The 19,790-nt window shown below is 36.0% G+C and overlaps 2 protein-coding genes and 1 long non-coding RNA gene across 5 annotated transcripts; 1 reads left to right on the plus strand and 2 right to left on the minus strand.

Moving 5' to 3' along the window:
• Positions 1 to 625: 625 nt before the first annotated feature.
• LOC104092062 (uncharacterized) lies at positions 626 to 2,021 on the minus strand. Its single transcript, XR_011413095.1, has 3 exons — positions 1,868 to 2,021; positions 1,119 to 1,231; positions 626 to 1,014 (listed from the first exon to the last, which is right to left on the minus strand). It is a non-coding gene; the product is annotated as an uncharacterized lncRNA (long non-coding RNA).
• A 191-nt stretch (positions 2,022 to 2,212) lies between these two features.
• LOC104092061 (protein WHAT'S THIS FACTOR 9, mitochondrial) lies at positions 2,213 to 6,359 on the plus strand. Of its 3 annotated transcripts, none has more exons than XM_070192215.1 (3): positions 2,213 to 2,814; positions 4,079 to 5,736; positions 5,793 to 6,359. In XM_070192215.1, the coding sequence occupies exon 2, from the start codon at positions 4,455 to 4,457 to the stop codon at positions 5,697 to 5,699; it is 1,245 nt and encodes a 414-aa protein (XP_070048316.1). In that variant the 5' UTR covers positions 2,213 to 2,814; positions 4,079 to 4,454; the 3' UTR covers positions 5,700 to 5,736; positions 5,793 to 6,359. The 3 variants fall into 3 exon arrangements, 2 of the variants coding, with proteins under 2 accessions (XP_070048316.1, XP_009595841.1); XR_685339.4 differs by having other exon boundaries at positions 2,214 to 2,814; positions 4,079 to 6,104; positions 6,223 to 6,359; XM_009597546.4 differs by having other exon boundaries at positions 2,214 to 2,814; positions 4,079 to 6,359.
• Positions 6,360 to 7,658: 1,299 nt separating this feature from the next.
• LOC104092060 (leucine-rich repeat receptor-like tyrosine-protein kinase PXC3) lies at positions 7,659 to 11,440 on the minus strand. Its single transcript, XM_009597545.4, has 2 exons — positions 8,391 to 11,440; positions 7,659 to 8,289 (listed from the first exon to the last, which is right to left on the minus strand). The coding sequence occupies exons 1-2, from the start codon at positions 10,732 to 10,734 to the stop codon at positions 7,964 to 7,966; spliced, it is 2,670 nt and encodes an 889-aa protein (XP_009595840.1). The 5' UTR covers positions 10,735 to 11,440; the 3' UTR covers positions 7,659 to 7,963.
• Between the last annotated feature and the right edge of the window lie 8,350 nt (positions 11,441 to 19,790).

The following is a 19,790-nucleotide window of genomic DNA, read 5'->3' on the forward strand; positions in this document are numbered from 1 at the left end:
CTTCTTGGGCCATCTTGACAAACGACGACTTGGGAACTCTTCCCTTAGTATTATCTTGGCTTAAATATTCTAAAGAAAGATTTTGGCCCATTCATTTATAAAGAAGATAATTGCAAGTTGTAGGTAATGGTGTATATATTCCTTTGGAGATACTTGTATATATAGATTCTTGAATTTGCATTTGCCTAAAGTTGAATGATCTTCCATCAGATGTATTGGTATGAAAATAGCAGTAGTTTTTCTCAGATTGCCGTGCCAAATATTGTGATTTGGACTAGCTAGTTCTTTTGCCGTAGATGCTGGTTTGTTTAGTAATTTTACTCCAACTGTAAAAGATTCATAATTTGTTCTGCTTAATCGCTAGTCGATTCTTGTTTTATGTGTTAATCTCTCGGGTAGATGAAGATCTAACAGTCAACAGTTTCAGCTTGGACTTCTTTTCTCTTGAGCAATGTCTAATATATATCGATAGCTACACATAGGTCAGAAGGATGTTTTGTCTTGAACTCAACCACTAAGCTACTACTCGAGTATGATTGAGGAAGCAGGCGAACAAAAACCTTTAATAAAGATTGTAATATATCAAGATATATACTGACGCTAAGTTGAGCAGAGAGCCAAAAAGTTTTAATAGAAAAAGCCAAAACATAAGCAATTACTCATATTAGCCCAGCAGATGATGTTTGTACCCATGGGAAACAAACTGAAGAAACATTATTACAATCCAACGATGACAATTTTTTATCTTAATGGGAAACGGCAAAGAAGTAGAAATTCGGCAGCAGATCATATCCTGGCTCAGACTAGAAAACTGGTACAATTCGAAACAAATGTAGCAGAACAAAGACATGAGGTTAAATGAACTTTAATTTCTGAGTCAAGACTTGACAATATAATTTTGGCGTCTGATGGGGTTCATAACCACCGGAGGACCAGCTGTACGAGGCCACGCCTGGAATTTTTTGTCCGTCTCTTTCCACCATTCATCGGTAGCAACTGTCTTTGGAGTAGTACCTGTTTTAAATTAAATGCCACAAGTGACTTTAAGCAGAAAAGAAGAACAAAATATCTATAGTGTATGTCTCAATCCAAAGCTAAACAGAGGAATAGAAACTTGCCTCCAAACAACTTATGGTCAGAAGTAGCAGTGTCACAAACGTATGCAAATGCAAATGATGCAACCACAGAACCAACAATGTACTTCAGTGCCATTGTCAAACTCCAACAACTGCTAACATAACCAAAACACCAATAAGAGAAAGTTACACGGCTTAATAAGGTAAAATTAATTTTGTTTTAAACATATATACAATTTTGAATACCATTAACATTTTTAGATTTTCTAAAAATCCCCTTATCAAAATCCTAGCTCCGCCATTGGCTAGGTATAATTGGGGACTATAGTATAGATCCTTTATAAATCTATTTTGCACCATTTATTTAAGACCAAAAATGAACTTTAAGCAGCTTTAGCAAATTAAACACAGTACTAATAAGATCTACAACACATCATGAAGAAACGAGTACAAAGTAGCCATAACTAACGTTGTGAAAAGCTGTGGCTGATGGAGTTTTTGCACAATTTGAGCTCAACCGAACCAGGGATTATAGATATGTATGTGAAAATTTATTAAAATTTTGACAATTATTAAACCCAAACCTATAATTTCAAAAATATAATGAGTTTAGTGCTAAGAATATTAAAGGTTAAACTCGTCAAGTAAATCGCCCTCGCTGAAAAGAAGCAAATAACTTGCATGCCAACTATTCATATTTCCTCAAATGAACATCCTGCTCTTATGTTTCCATGCATATATAGTAGTAACATATAGATAACAGAAGAAGGAGGGGTTAAGGGGCAACTTACTGCGATGAAGTGATTAATCAGAATAGAGGAGAAGTCCCAACAATAATGATCTTCTTCTTCGTTGAATATGGTGAAACTTTTGAGAAGTAGTTGCACGGCGGACACTGGAAACGTTCAACGTCGTTAAGCTATTTTCTGCGCTATTTTCGCTATGGACTTGAAATTCAGTTTGGGCCTAGAAGTCAAAGGATAATTTTGAATGGGCCTTCAAAAGAAACTTAACGTAATCCCAAAAACTTGTTGCAACAACGACAATAACCTAGTAGAATCTTAATACTGGGGTATGAAGAGGGTAGAATATACACTGATCTTGGTTAGAGAGGCTGTTTCCGGGATGATATCCTCGGTTCAAAGATAGTAGATCCGTCACAATAACAGAAACTAGAAAGAAAAAAAAAAAACTACTTCCTCTTTGGAATTATTTCAACGAGGATATTTTGATACAAATAGAGGACGAAGTTTACTTTTACTAGTCGATACAAGTAGATTATATATATGTATTATACATATTATATATGCATAATACATGTATCATATATTCGTGACTATTTTAATTTATGTGATTTGGTGGATAACTATTTAGGTTAATTCTTTTTTCAAGAATAACCCATCGTTTTCTGAAGAGTAATAACTTGCGAGGCGAGTTATGGACGATTTCCAATTTTATTTAAAACGTTTCGTGCAAACTTTTTTAATTGGAAAATGCTGAGCTTTTTCTAAAAATTATCAAAACATCTCTTCCCCCTTGTGGAAGTTGTGGTTTTTCCTCTTCCATTTTTCTTTTTCTAGACTGAAGTAGAAAAGGTAAATTTTGGGGATAAATAATAACTCTAAATTTGTTTATCTGTTGAGCTTTTGTGGTTTTTCCTCTTCCATTTTTCTTTTCTCCCATTCGCAGCCCATCCCGTTCCGTTCTTCAGCTTTGCCTCGAATTCCGCCGGTGTCCGGTAAGTACTATTAGGGATTATACGTATAGACGAAGTTGATGATTCTTGCATAAAGTTAGTGTCTTTTAGCTTATACTGCTGGTTTTGGATTGTTTCCTGACTTTTCGTGAACTGGATTTTTGTTTCTTAGTAAAATAAGAATTTGAACACTGGAAAATTTTAGAATATGGACTACACCTTATGCTATGCAAGGGTAAATGTCGTTTTGTAAAGTTTGTGTCTTTTAATTGGTTTTGGATTGTTTCTTGGATTTTATGTACTGGGTTTCTGTTTCTTAGTTGTTGGCTTTTGAACATTGAAATTGTGTGGTATTATACTGGAAAATTCTTAGAATATGGTCTACAGCTTGTACTATGCAACGGTAAATTTTGTTTCGTGCAGTTTGTGTCTTGTAATGATTTTCAGCTTCCATTGATAGTTTTGGATTGTTTTTGACTTTTTGTGAACTGGGTTTTTGTTTCTTAGTAGAATAAGCATTTAAACATTGAGAGTTTTGTGATATTATTATACTGGAAAATTCTTAGAATATGGACTACAGATTATGCTTTGCAATGGCATATCTTGTTTCATAGCTTCCATTGATGGTTTTGGGTTGTCTCCCGATTTTTCTGTACTGGGTTTCTGATAGCAGTTGGCATTTGAAATTGAAAGAATGTATTACAATAGTTGAAAGTTCTTTGTATATGGCTACAATCGTATGTCATGCTCCGTTAATTCTTGTTTCTTAGAGTTTGTATCTTTTAATTGGTTTTGAGCTTCTTTGACGGTGTTGGTTTGTTTCGTCTTTCTACAATTACTTCGAACATTGATTTTCCCTGCATCTGATGGAAGAATAATTGCAAGAACCCTATTTCGCAACAACAGCAATAACCAGTTTCGCTTCTTTGGATTGTGAAGTATTAGAAGAAAATAGATTACCAATAAACATCAACATATAATAAAATTTCTTTCTTACTTGACCTTTGTTTCCTATAAATTATCAGCTCTTCAATTCCATGTGTGTTTCCCTCTTATATTTCTTAATTGGTGCTCTAAAAATGTCTTGTTTTCTTACATCCCAAACCAGCACTTTTTATTTTCCATTAGCTCTTTTTTGGGCTTATATGTGGTCATCTTCATAAAACAGTCGTTTGTTACGGGGACACCATGAATGAACTCTATTTCTGGTCAATTGACGCTTCAAACATGTTTAAATACTGCTTCCTTCTATATGCTTAGAGGTTATTCCTTCAAACAATGGCCTTATGTTGGATAATATGTTCAGGTTCTTTTGCCTTCCAGTGAATATATGTGCGGGTTATTCAGCCATTGCCATTGTTTCAAATTTATCATCAAGAAGGATAGGTGCAAAAAGGTGAGGCAGCCAGTATAGCATAGTGGCCTCCAGGAGTCCAGGTGACCAGTAAAGTGTATTAGCCAGCTGTCACTTGAGAGTGTTAGCTTGCTACAGGAAGTACGATGATTGCTGCTTTTCAGCTCCATTAAACTGCATATTCTTCTTAGTTGGCTCAGAGCACGGGCCAGCGACAGCTAGTATATATAAATCGGTGTGTTTTTATTTTCAATTGAATATCAACCTGTTGCCTCTCCCAAGACCTGAAAAGCCACAGTCAAACCGCACAGAAACAATAAAGAAGGTGATGGCGATGGTCGTCAGGAGAAGCAGGAGCTTTGTATGTCTCTTGCACAAAGTCCTCTCTTCCAGCAACTCACTTCCCTGCTCATACACCCAGAGGCAGACCTATGTAGATGTGTACATGAAATGGAAGAAAGACTCATTTTTTGACTCCATTGATACCATTCACAGATCAGTTCAACTCAAGCCTTTAATTGCTCTCAAGAACTGCATAGTCTCCTCTTCACCTGATGATTATTGCGTCCCCATTTCTGCAATTTCAAAGAAAGACTTAGAGTTAGGAATACCCATTAAGGTTGCCAGGTTCTTGAGGTTGTATCCATCTGTTTTTGAGGAATTTACTGGCCCTAAATACAATTTGCCTTGGTTTAAGTTGACCCAGAGGGCTGTTGAGCTTGATAGACAGGAGAAAGAGGTGTATGTAAAATTTAAAGTTGATATCGTTTCGAGGCTGAAGAAGTTGATACTGATGAGTGGCAGGGAAAAGATGCTTCCTTTAAAGGTAATTCAGGGTCTGCAATGGTATTTGGGTTTACCCGACGAATTCTTGAGTAACCCAGAAGACAATCTTGATAAGTGTTTCAGACTTGTGGAAATGGAAGATGGATTGAAAGGGCTAGCTGTTAATGTCGATGGAAGTGAGAGTTTTTTATCGATGATGCAGAGGAATGCAATGAGTAGAGGAATGTATAGTGGTGTGGAGGGTGAGGTACTAGAATTTCCATTGTTTCCGTCAAAGGGATTGAGACTTAAAAGGAAGATTGCAGACTGGTTTGATGAGTTTCAGAGGCTTCCGTATGTTTCACCCTATGAGGATTATTCTGGTTTGGATCCAAACAGCGATATAGCGGAAAAACGAGTGGTGGGTGTGCTTCACGAGTTGCTTAGTTTGTTTGTTGAGCATGCTGCAGAAAGGAAGAAGCTGTTGTGTCTTAGAAAACACTTAGGGTTGCCACAAAAAGTTCACAAGGCGTTTGAGAGGCATCCTTATATCTTCTATTTGTCATTGAATAATAAGACTTGCACTGCAATACTGAAAGAAGCTTACTGTGATAGAGGGGCTATAGCGCAACATCCTTTAGCAAAAGTGAGGAAAAAATACATCAGTTTGATGAAGGAGTCAGAGGGTATGCTGAAACGTAAAAGGTTAAACAATAGACCACATGATCAGGGTAACATGAATATAAAGGATTTGGATTATACAGATGATGAGGAAGTGAAACTGCAACGGAGTAGCGCTGCTCTTTGAGGTTTGCAGCTAAAACAATTTTTTTTTTTTGAGAATGGTAACATAGCTAAAACAAGGTCTTGGATCTAAAGTGATGATAAATGGGAAGGAGAGGGGCAATGAAAGAAGAACTGTTTTAAGTAGACGGCTGGGAAATTTTTTCTTAATCTGGAACAGCTTCCGAGGTGGGATAAAGGCTTTTTGGGCGGAAAGGTGGACATAGCGCGTGGATTCTGCACTTCTCTCATTTGTTAATGGTGATTCCAGTATGATGGCACTGACCACAGAACATGCAAAGGACACATAGCATGATGTATTATCAATGGAGCCTCAAGTCTTAACCAAGAGTACACGATTTGCTTGCGAGATACATTGTTAGATGGTTGATGCGCTCTATCTCTATATCTGAAAGGCACAACGCTACATGTATGAAGTGATGTTGGATAGTTATTGAGCTCACTGTATCTCATTGTTTTCTCATACATCTAATTTAATTTTTTTTTGTTTCCTTTGTTTTATGCTTTCTTTTGTTGTTTCTTCTTAGGTGACTTCCCACCTGACAATGGCCTGCTTCCTGCACGGTTATGAAAATATTGAAGTGGGAGTATTTCAACTATGTCATCAAGTCTGAGCTTTAAACACATGGAACTAATAAGTATTTGCTCATGCTTTTGCGTTCAATTCAAAGATCCAATGCTTTGTTTGGCCTGTGAGACCTCAACATTATTTGATTTTGCGATATTATTCTGAAGCATGCCTGACAATCACTTGTGGATTTATCAGTTACATATGCTTATCCTACTTATACAAGGTTTCGGCAGTGCTCTCTTTCCCTAGAAGTTCATTTGGCGAGCATAAGTCGAGAAAACAAAGGCCTGACTAGTTGTACCGTCAAGGTTGTGGCCACCATTAAAAAGCAACTATTGATACGTCTACTTAGGAAGGCCAATTCCAACAATTAAAGCATTTTCTTGATGATTTTGCTCACTAGAACAACTAATTACCCTGCTTGCTAGAAGAAATTCAGATAGTCGAGTGTCTTGACTTTGTGGAAAGATCCTTTGAAACAGGTCTCGATTGGAAAAAAAAAAAAGCAGCTCTGGACCCCAGAATTCTTCTCAATTGTGTCAAGATGCAGAATGTTTTTCAATTTTAAAAAAACCAATGTAAATGCTTGTTCTAACAAATGAGAAACCAGACCTACTAGAAAGGGACTAATCCAAGCACTAAGCTTGAAAAGACGGGATACAATACTCCTTTCGTTTCGATTTATGTGAACACATTTGACTGAACATGGAGTTTAAGAAAAGAGAGAAAACTTTTGAACTTGTGGTGTAAAATGAGTCACGTATATTTTGCGGGGCTATAAATCATTGCATAAAGGTAAATTGTTTCCAAATAAGAAAAAGAGTCATTCTTTTTTGCACGGACTAAAAAGAAAATATGTTCACATAAATTGAAACGGATGGAATATTATTTATTGCAAAGTACTTGTCTTTTAATTACTTTTCTCTAACACAACGTGTTATAACTTCCAATTTGATTTGCATTGTCTGTTTTTTCAAATGCATAGCTCTTCAGTTAAGTGTACACAATTCCCTGATTCTAGAGCTAGGATCTTTTGGTACTTGAGATAATCTTTTGAGATGATAATGAAATCCACCCCTCCCTCTTTTCCAGCTGACACTCTTCTTGATTCTCTGTATACAATTTAGACGGTACACTTTTAGCTGAAGTCCATCCATTTCAGATTAAGATTTCCTGGAGAAAAAATTCATACATCTCCAAATACGATGAATGCGGAAATGGTTTTTTTAACAATTGAACAGCTTGTGTACCAGCATCATCCTCATAGCAAGAAATAGCAGACTTAACTTGAGATAGCAGTATACTAAAACATCTAAAGAGGCCAGACGGACTGTTGTTTCCATAGTCGATAGACGATAATACACCAGAAGCAGCAGCAGGATGAAAAAGATCTTCAAAAAGAAAATTTGATATGCCACACCTCCATTTACATATGCTGCAGAAAAAGAACTCTATATGATTAGAGACCTAGTACAAAATGGTACATATCACAACCATATCAAGGACTGTTTCTGGCTTTTACCCTCCCCATCTAAACTCTCCTTGTTCTCTCTAATGTCATATCAAAATTACAATGGCAACCCCAGCCAATATACAGAGTTTTAACTATTTTGTCCTGTGGGCAAAGAACAGTGAATTTCATATAATTTTGCAGGGTTTCCTGATCTGAAGGTCTGAGATTAAAGAGACTTTTGGATTCAACTTTGCGTAACCTCTTGAAGCATCTCTACCACCACCTTCATTCTTGGTCGTTTTGCTGGAGTGGTGTCGGTGCACATTAATGCGACCTTTAGAGCTGCAAGCATTTCTTTCCTCCAAGCAAAAGAATTGGTGCTAAGCCTTGCGTCGAGTATCTGCTCTGGTGTTTCTCCTCTTGCAGATGCACCGTGAACCCACCTGACCAAATCAACTCCTTCACCAAAAGCTTCATCAACGGGTAATCGAGATGTAAGGATCTCGAGCAAAACAACCCCATAGCTATAGACATTTCCGGGAGCTGTTACTTGCATTGTATAGGCATACTCTGTTGAAGAAAAGGAATTAGTCAGACACCATAAGTATAACTTCCAGAAAAATAAAATAAAAATAAAAATTATTAGCAAAGTCTTTCGAGCCATAGAATACCTGGAGGAATGTATCCAAATGAGCCAGCAACAGCACTGATACTTGCAGTCCCTCTAGACGGATCAAGAAGTCGGGATATTTCAACTTCACCAACCAAAGGCCTGAAATTAGAATCAAGAAACACATTCCCTGAAGAAATATCAAGATGGATTATGGCCACGTGATGAAGGAACGCTAACCCTTCTGCAACTCCAATGGCAATGGAAAGTCTCGTCGGCCAGTCAGGTTCATATTCAGGTTTCTGGCTAGACTCGTGAAGAAACTGAGCCAATGTCCCATTGGCATAATATTGATGTAAGAGTAGAACGACGTCTTCATAGATTGCAAACCCGATAGGCCTAGTCAGATTATCATGACAGAGTTTACTTAGCTTTTCAAGCTCTCTGATCATTTTGTTCTGGTGATGAATTATAGTTTTGTCCATTGACTTTAAACTCTTAACCGACAAAATCATCCCAGAAGGCATGTCTGCTCTATACACATTGCTGAAAGTGCCCGTGCTAATCTTATTTGAATCTTTCCTGACTGCTTTTACAACTGCATCAAAATCTATTGCTTGCTTGAGATTCTCAATGAAAACATTCCCTGCTACGATCACCGGTTTGCTACAAACTTCATCAGTGGTATTTCCAGCTTCCTTGGTGGTTTCCTCTTGTTTCTCCCTCATCATGAATAGTAAAACAACCAACGTCACGGATACAAAAATTGCCAAACCAGAACCAACAACAGCCAAAATGAGCCGGTAGGAAACTCGGTGACGGTAACCATTGTGCTCATAACCATATATATTTCCACAATCACTACTCAAAGGCTCACCACAGAGCCCTTTGTTTCCAAGAAAGCTTGAATTTAGGCTCTTCTCAAATGGTGCAAAAGTAGGTATAGGGCCTGTGAATTGATTGTTTGAAAAGTTAACCTCTATCAAACTCAGCATGCCCTTCAACTCCAATGGAATATTCCCTGAGAGCTGATTATTAGATACATCTAAGGAAACCACCTTGTCAAGTTTTCCAAGATCCTTGGGCAACTGGCCGTGGAGATGATTATGACTCAAATTCAATGAGATTTGTAAGTTCTTCATATGACCAATCTCAGTAGGGATGCTTCCAGTAAGATAATTACTCCCCATTTGCAACTCAAGCAATTTTACGCAGTTCCCAATCTCACGAGGTATTTCCCCTTTCAATGAGTTCTGTCCCAACAGCAAGAACTGTAACTTGGATGTGTTGCATATATCTCCCGGTATGGTTCCATTGAATTTGTTGTTACTTAAGTCAAGCTTGTTGAGATTCTTGCACCTAAGAACTGATGTTGGAATCTCTCCAAACAAGTTATTTCCAGAAACAATCAACTCCTGCAGATTGTTGAGCTGGCCAAACTCAGGAGGAATAGTTCCAGAAAATCCATTCGAAGCTAAATTAAGAAGAGTGAGATTAACACAGTGCGCGAATTCTGAGACAATCTCTCCAGAGAGAGTGTTATTATCTGCTTCAAAATAAGTAAGACTAGTGATATTTCCAATTGCTTTAGGGATGCCACCTATGAGCTTGTTATTCCCAATTCTAATGTTTGAAAGGCCTGTGCAATTCCCAATTAAGTCAGGAATAATGCCAGTCAATTTATTATTAGTCAGGATCAGAAATTCAAGCTTCTCCATAGCAAAAATACTCTCAGGAATTGTCCCTTCAAGCTGATTTGAATGAAGATTCAACAACAAGAGCTCTGAGTGTAATCCTAAATTAACTGGAATATCACCACTAAACTCATTCTCATAAGCAGCAAACACTCTAAGATTGGTCAAATTCCCAACCCACATTGGAATAGAACCATTCAATTTGTTAGTAAATATTTGGAAATATTGCAAATTCTCTAGCCCTTGAAGCTCATCAGGTATTGAACCAGTGAGCAAGTTGTTTGAAAGGTTCAATGCTCTAAGGTTCTTGAGCCTACCAAATTCAGCAGGAATATAGTTTCCAAACATATTAAAAGACAAATCAAGAAACTGAAGTTGAGACAAATTCCCAAATGCTGATGGAATTAAGCCATGGAAATTGTTGTTAGAAAGGTCCAGCCACTTCAATGCTTTAAGCTCAGATATTAGAGTCACATTACCTTGTAACCGAAAACCAGAAAGATTCAGCCTTTCCACCATAGAATTGTTTAAGCTGCAACTAATGCCATGCCAAGAGCAGAAATTAGAGGTGTTCAGATCCCACACAGATATTGCTAGCTCTTTACCAATTGCTTCTACAATGGCCTTTTCAAGAAGAACCTGGGAATTACCAAGTTGAGAACTTAACAATAAACCAACTAACAAAGCAGTGAACAACCTCAAAGTTTCCATTTTTGGGTTGTTTTTCAAGAAAACGCTCTCTTTAATTTCTTCCCCAAATAGAAATGGAACAATCAAGAATCCATTAGGAAGAAAATGCTAGAACCCAATCATAAAAGCTAAATAAACATAAAAGGGAAGTCTTTTTGAGACAATTAGGGGAGAAAACAAAAATATTCAAACTAGAGAAAGTTGATTGTTTTGAAGGAATTGAGCCGTTTCAGGAATCTTGAAATGGAAGAGAACAATAAAGCTGTAAGCTTTAATATTTATTCAGAAAGAAAATGTAGCAACAAAGAAGTGAATGAACCCCATGTGGAAAAGAAAAAACAAACAGAACAGACTAATTCAGAAGAAGAAATAAGTTGCTGAAACAAACTTTAATTAAGGTAGCAGAGAAGGGAAAAAGAAAAGATACAGTTTTAAGGACAAAAAATAGGAAAAAGGGAAAAGGGGTACAAAACAACATTGATTTAGGCAACTGGTTACATGGGCCAGGTGTGGTGTTTTTTGGCTAATGTCCTAGTCCTTCCTATAGAAAGAAAGTGTGTTGGGAGTTTCTGAAAAGAGAGAAAGAGACTTTGAGTTTAGTGAGAGAGAGAGAGAATCTATTGCAAGTGATATGACTATTTGAGTACTCAACTCAAACTGACAGTGTCACGAGAAATGAGCAGTGTGCGTGAATGAAACTGTGTATCAATAATCTCAGACTGCAGCGACTGCTACTTCCTATTACTTCCAATAGAATGTTTAAAATCTCATCTTTTTTTTCTTTAAGGTACATATACTTGTAATCAAATGAATCGTGTCTTTTCAAAATAATTATCATAAGATTAATATAATCTCCTTCTAAAAGTTAATAATTCATTTATTCACTTTATATTGCACTCTTTCTTGTGTATGCCGTCCCCAAAGAAAAAAAAAAGAATTAGTACATCTATTTAATATTTGAGAATATTTGGGATGGGCCAGGTCCGTCCTAGGTGTGCACCGGTCGTCTCATTCCTTATGGTGGCGATGCGCTCCTTGCCTTAATTGGCTGGGTCGTGCCTCTGGCGCTTTTACTTTGAAGAAATTAGAGCGTCCAACGCGTTTCCCTAACCGAAGGTCTTTTGGAAACAATTTCTCTATCTCAACAAGATAGGGTAAGGTTGCGCGCACACTATCCTCTCCAGACCTCAGAATTATACTAGGTTTATTATTGATGTTGTTGTAATGACATGCTCTTATAGCCATAAACAGGGGCGGATTTAGGGGCGGAAGGAGGTTCATCCGAACCACTTTCGCCGGAAGATTATACTGTATATATAAGGCAAAATCTATTTTGTTTCTCTATATATTATATTTTGAATCCCCTTGACACAACCTAAAAGCATAGCTCAGTGGTCAAGGGGTTCAAAACCTTTGTGAGGTTGTTGGTTCTATTTCATAGCCACAGTCTCTTTTAATTTTTTAACTTTTTTCTTTTCATAGCAAAAATTCTAAGAAAATATCATGGCGTATTTAAGAATACAAGTTCGTTCAATAAACACTTACTAACACTTGATATTTATATAAAACCAAGCATTTTAACTTTAAAGTGAGAATATATCACTTAAATAATGGTTAAGTGAGTGCATATAATGAGTTTGTACTAATATCGAGTGCAATTAAACTTTTACCAATTTAAAAGATACTTTTAATTGGTGCCATAATTCTTTAACACTATTGCTCAATCATAAACCATAGTACAGAATGAAAAACATGAACAATATTGATAGAGGGAAAATATAAAACTTTCTTGGAGCTAATGTGTTTAAATTGGAGTGGAAGAAGCACAAGATTTGTCGAGGAAATTTGCTACATATGGTATAGAAATAATTGTAAAAATCGAAGAAGATGAAGAACAAAGGGAGTATCCTAAAGTAGAATATCATACATATGCCTAGGATTCCGTCCCATGTGAGATATGTCATTTTGGTCTTCTGCCCTGTCATTCTCTGATATGACATAACCAGCAAGAGAAAGGGAAAGTGGGTGGGGAAAGTTAAAATTAAAATAATCATCTTTTATAAGTATTACTCCATCCGTTCTAATTTATGTGAACATATTTGACTGGATACGGAATTTAAGAAAAAAATAAAGACTTTTAAAATTTGTGGTCCTAAATAAGTCAAAAAGGGACCCAGAGTAGTGTAGTTATAAAAGATTCTCATTAAGGGTAGAATTATAAGTTTAAGCAAAATTGTTTCCAAATTTAGAAATGAGTCATTCTTTTTGGAACGGACCAAAAAGAAAATAGGTTCATATAAACTGAAACGGAGAGAATATATTTTCTTCTGTTTCAAAAAGAAAAAATAATCCTTTTAGAATACAAAGATCAAATTAATTAACTTCTTATGTATATTTATATATGTAATTTTATAAATTTTTAAATAAATATTTTTATTAAAAATTACATAAAAAGTATTATAAGTCACAATTCTTAACAATTCAAATATTTAAAAAGTATATGCAGAAATGTGATAAAGGAAAATCTTTTGACTCCCCAAATCGTAATTCGTTCATTCTTTTTGAAATGGAAGGAATATTATAACATATAATATTTTATTTTTATCAAGATATTAATTAATATCATCATAAATTTACATGTCATTATTCTATTATTAACTTAATTATATAAATAATTTTACATATCGATATATAAACTTAAACTCAAAGAATATATTATTAGCAGGAAAAGAAAAGTGAAGAATATTTAACTAATTAGGAGAATATATCAAAGCAAGCATAACTTACGTCCGTTATTAATAAAAAGAGCTTTGTAAATCTTAACATGATAAAAATTTCATCACCATAATTAATCATTTTGCATATTATGCATTTTTAAGGTTTGATATCCCTAGCTTGGAAATGTTGGTTTGTTTAGAAAAGAGAAAATGATCCTCGATAACCCTTCAAAATTTTAATAGCCCATATTTTTTCCTATTGACACGAAATGTCCCTTCGGCCCAAATATGTTACATTTAATAGCCCGAAATGTCTATTTTGTATATTTTTTATACAGTGACACTCTATTTTGTATATATTTTGTATAGTGATAGTATATTTTATATATTTTTTGTATAGTGACAGTCTATTGTATATAAATTGTATGGTGACAGTTTATTTAGTATATTTTTTGTATAGTGACAGTCTATTTTGTATAGTAACAGTCTATTTAATATATTTTTGTATAATGACAGTATATTTTGTTTAGTGACAGTCTATTGTATATATTTTGTATAGTGACAACCTATTGTATATAAATTGTACTGTGACAGTCTATTTTGTATATTTTTGTATAGTGACAGTGTATTTTGTATATATTTTGTATAGTGACAGTCTATTTTGTATATATTTTGTATCCCGGGTACTTTTCTCTATCCAACGTGTATAGACTGTTGTATGATGTATAAAAGGGTATATATTATTCTTTTACCTTAACTTTATCTATCCAACGTGTATAGACTATTTTGTATAGAAATTTATAATTAAGAAGCTGCTGCTGACATTTCTATTAAAATAAAAATCAAAGAACGGTAATGAACAAAAACAATAGGTCCACCTCACAAAAAGATTAAAGTAATTCTATTGAAAAAAAAAAAGAAACCGAAAGAAGTAAAATGTACAAAGGCTATCGTGTATATGTGGACAAAGATCAATCTTGTTTATTTTGCTTACTTATTTACTACTTGTCTTCATCTTCGTTCGTTGATTATCTGCCTTTTACCTTAACCTCCTTTTCTTTTTGTATGCCAAACACGAAATCGGTAACTTAAATCTAGACGCAAGTAAAACTCATGTAGCAAGAAGAATAGAGTAGTATCGGCTGATGATGATACAAAATATAAGAATTAGAGTTCAGGTTACAAGGGCAAATCTAATATTTTACAAGTCTAATCGCTTACTGACTGGAGGTGCTATTCGTGCTTTCAACAACATAAATTAAAGGAAGGAAGAATCCGCAAGAATAAGTTTCTATCGAGCCTCATCCAACTCAGGCTTCTTTTTTCCTAGGAATCCTAACTTAGTAATATTGACTACACTGACGATGTTTATAACTTTTGGCGACAAAGATTTGCTTATACAGATGCATCGTCGTGATCCATGGAAATTGTGGTGGCTCCAGCATCAACATGCTCCTCTTCCTTAGGTTGCTCCTCTGGTGCTTCGACTAGCTTTGATGTTGAATCACCTTGAGGCTTATGAGTAGTTTCAGCACGAGGCTGCTCTGGTTCTTCAATTGGCTTCGACGTTGAATCAGCCGGAGGCTTAAGCGTTGTATCAACAAGAGACTTTTTTGGTGCTTGGGTTTTTCAGTTGCTAACCCTTATTATTATTTTTAGGCTATGACTTGTATGGGGTCATTTTGTGGCTATCGGGTGATATATATTTGGCCAGAGTGACTATAAATGAATTTTGCTAGTAAAAGTGAATCAGCATTTGTTGGGACATGATTAGACCTACATATTATCAAACTTGACACTGAATTCTTTCTGGGATTAAAAAATAATTTATGAGGATTTGATTTTTAATTGTATTCTTGATTAGATTATGTTGAGAAAAAGATTTTTTTAGTACTTGCATGTTGTTCCAAGAAAACAAACTAGCATCAACAAGAGTGGTAATGAAGTGATAAGTATTTTTTTAATCTTTAATCAGAAATTTTAAATTTAAATTTTACGTATGAAATTGTCTACGAATTTAAATCGAGCCCTAACACGAATACCGACATCGAATGAAAATCAAAAAATAAAAATAAAACGCTAGCCAAGCACTATAAACCACTGCTTTTATTAATATTGAAATAGATAACGAAAACTGCTTTCACATCACATTCTTTCATTTTATTAGACATTTTCAAGAGTGTATAAAAATGTCCCAGGAAATTAATTATTAATTGAAAGTAACAAAGAAAAATAATAAGCAAAAAATAGATTGTTTAACCTTATTGTCTCATCCTTTTTAAATTGTTATTCTTTTCATATATTTATTTTTTCTTCTTAATTTTGTGGGGGTGGGGTAGGGGTGCGGTAGGATAACAAATTATATGCACCCAATGTTTACACTAGTCCAATGAACCCATAAGATGTTTGTTCGCATCCATTTTAATTACTAAATCATAATACTTACTACACATTTTTATCATAATTTATGACTTAATCATAGTCAATTAACATCATCCGGTATAAATATCGAGTGCGGATTAATGTTCGTGGGATAGTGAACTTAGTGAAAAATGCCATAATGAACATATATTTGTCCTTTAACATCCAATATATATCAAGATCCTTAATAGTTAAATTTAGTCAAATATTCAGGTCAACTTACTATATAGATAGCTGTTTTAGAGCCCGCTTTGATGGGCTTAGTTTAAGTAACTTTTAAGCATAAGTCATAAGTTAGAAAATCTAACTTTTGACTTCTGGCTTATTTTTATTATTTTAATTTAAAACAAATACTTAAAAGTACTTATTTACTTTATTTAAACACCACAAAATGACTTAAAGTTATTTGACTTAAATTAAAATAAGTCAATTCAAACGGACTCTAAGTTATCTAATTACATGAATCATGATAAAAGAGTAGCATAAAATTTCCAAGAAAAAGCCAATTAGCAAGACTACTTTTTATTGTTGTTTAGACCTTTAAGGCAAACGGGGGAAAGTTGAAGGCAAATTAATTGAATTGTTTCACAAGGTGCCATTTGGATATAACCCACGACCACGAGTGATGGGCAAAGGGCCTGGCATCATGTATACAAGTAGGCCCCACCGGGGGTCTAGAAGAATTTTTTTTTTTTTTTAAAAAAAGAAGAAAGTAAGTAAATCACCGCCTATTGAAAGATAATCATTTTTCAAGAAAAAGATTTTTCAAGAAAAAGATTTTTCAAGAAAGATAATCATTTGGTGATTGAAAAATATTTTCTAAAAGAAAATATAAATTAAAGATTAATAACAATATTGACTAATAGGGTAGTATTTTGATGAAATTTATTAGTATTAAGATCGATAGTAAAATGTCTAAGTAATTATTAGAACAATGATATGAATTGACGTTAGTTAAGTTATAGGAAAATTATCTCTGTCCATGAGTGTGAGTAGTAATTTCTTTATGTATACGGGTAAAATCGGGCCCACTGAACATCTCGATTTTCCGGTAAGCCAAATGGAGCAGAAACATGACCGTAATAAATTAGAGTCAGAGGAGCCCTCGTATCGGGTCTCGGGAAAAACATCTGCCCTCGGAGGTATCGGGGCCATGTTCTCCGGGTCTGATTCGAGGATTAAGACTTCGGAGGGCATTATCAAACATCTACACACGACTAACAGAGGGTCGTGATGTCCGTGCCCAACTAGACATCACGGCGTGAATCTCGGCCCGTATCGCCAGAAAATCTGTGATTAGCGAAACAGAAGATTTCGACCTTTCTTAGAATTGTACTTAGGATAAAACTCCCCTACAATATAAATGGGAAAGATTATTATTCAGGGGAGACATTGTAACACGCATATCAAGGCAATTTATTTCAATTCTCTTTGTTGTTCAAAGATCTTATTCTTGTTCCTAAGTTCTTCATAAGTATAAGCTTGGAATCGAGGCCAGGTTCATCATCGAGTCATCAACCGAGCTTAGAATCACCTCTATCATTGGTTTGGTCATCTCTTACGTTTTTCATTTGCTTAATCTAACGCCATTAATCACTCGTATTGAATTAATCCACATATCCTTAAAACCACATATAAATTCAATTGTTATCCATTTTTTAGGGTAAATAGTTTGGAAGCCACCGCGGGGCTAAGAATAATAGTGGTAATTTAATACAAATTTTCATAACGCACTCTATTTTACACTTGTTCTATGAGGTTTTAATTTCAGGTCTAATTAAAAATATCAAACTCTCAATCTGCTCATTTGAACGTTGATGTTGAGTCTAGCCACCATGGCGAGAACAATAATGTAGTGCCCAGCAACGAGGTGCCCACCCCAACGGAGTTCCAGTCGCGGACCCGATAGATGCTAACTCACATGTAGCTATCGACGCAAACTTGCCTAATGACCCCGAAAACAGCGTTCGCGGGGAGCCCGATCGATGGCCCGGAGTACACACAACAACAAAGGTGATGGGATCAATTTGCGTATGATCTTCGAAAGGTTACATGCTCAACAAGCAGCGATAGCCCAGTTGCAGAACCGAAGTCGCGCCCCCAACAAAGTTGAGCCCGAACCATCCCGGAAAAACACTCACAAAAATGAACCGGCCACAGAAAAGCCGGGTGAAGTTGAACCCGGACCCGAGATAATAAAGATTCTTGAGGAACTAAAAAACGGATGGAATCGGGAGAAAAGAAAATCGAAGCCAACGACAAAAAATGGAGACCTATAACTCCAGAGTTGATCAAATCCCAGGAGCACCCCCGATATTGAAAGGCTTGGATTCCAAGAAGTTCCGTATGCCCGGAATTCCAAAGTATAACAGGACCACAGATCTGAATGTACATGTGACCTCCTACACGTGTGCCATCAAAGGAAATGACTTGGAAGATGACAAAATCAAGTCGGTTTTACTGAAAAAGTTCGGGGAAACCCCGTCTAAAGGAGCAATGATATGGTATCACAACCTGCCCCTAATTCCATTAATTCATTTGCTATACTTGCGCATTCCTTCGTAAAAGCTCACGTCGGGGCCATCAAAGTCAAGACAAGAAAATCATACCTCTTTAAAGTCAAGCAAAAAGATAACAGAATGCTCAGGAAGTTCGTGTCGAGGTTCCAAATGGAAAGGATGGATCTGCCCGGTTATAGATGATTGGGCTGTTCAAGCATTCACTCAAGGACTCAACCCCCAAAGCTCTTTGGATTCACAACAGCTGAAATAAAATTTGATAGAGTACTCAGCGGTAACTTGGGTTGGCGTCCATAACAGGTACCAATCGAAAATCAGAGTGGAGGATGATCAGCTCGGCCCCCCCTCTAGGTCCGTGTATCCCGTCAGAACTAATGATAGGTCTAAAAGAGCCGTCGATTATGAACCAAGACCGAGTAGAGATCGGTACCAACCGCATAGCGGAAATCGAAAGAGCAATGGATACGGGCGTAACCCAGTGAGAAATGAAAAAAGAAGCGATCGAGGTCATAATAACCGAGGACTCATGAGCAAAAATAATTTTGACAGGCCAATCGGGGCTAGGGAGGCACCAAGGTTATCAGAGTAGAATTTCAGCGTCGATGCTTCCGGCATCATATCAGCCATCAGACGCATCAAAGATACCAAGTGGCTTTGGCCATTGCAATCCAGTCCTACCCAAAGAGACCTCAATCTGATGTGTAAGTATCATGGCAACCACGACCGCAGGATCGAAGACTGTAGCGTGTGCATGCAGCAACTTTACAGCTGGGCCAGTTGACTTGTAATGTTTCCTCGGGACGCGATAGTTATTTGTTCCCTCTGTTGTTCCTCTGACTCTGAAGAGTTGAAGCATATTCCAAGCTGGAACCTTTCGATCTTAAGGTCTTGAGGATATGTAACTGGTTCCTTATCTTGTTCTTGACAGTACGTTTGATAGATTATCGAAACATAAAGCAAGGTAGTTGTAACCTATCAATTTCCCCCCCTTTTGATGATGAAAAACTTATAATTGAAGATCCCAAGGAAAACGCACAGAACCAGACCGTGAACCAGAAAAACCTTTAAGTTTTCCCTTGAGTCTGTATTCCCCCTAAATTAGTGCTCATTAATCAATTATGCACATTAATCTTCCCCCTTTTGGCATCATAAAAAGAAGAGCAATAAGTATATAGCAAAAAGAAGTCTAGCTTGAGTTAACTCATGCCACTTGTATGTACACAACATGACTAAAAAACAAAGCATAAAGATAAGGCATAGTTAGCAAAAAGGGAAAAGCTTGCATTAACATTAATTTGGATTTTTCAACAGGAGCAAATTCAATGTTACTATCACCATTAACAGTTTTGAACAACAAAAACAACACCACAAACATCATTATAAAAGAAACTGACACTGAGGGAATATACTGATCACTAAA

This window comes from Nicotiana tomentosiformis, chromosome 12 (assembly GCF_000390325.3).
Source record: "Nicotiana tomentosiformis chromosome 12, ASM39032v3, whole genome shotgun sequence".
In the NCBI taxonomy this organism is placed as follows: Eukaryota; Viridiplantae; Streptophyta; class Magnoliopsida; order Solanales; family Solanaceae; genus Nicotiana; species Nicotiana tomentosiformis.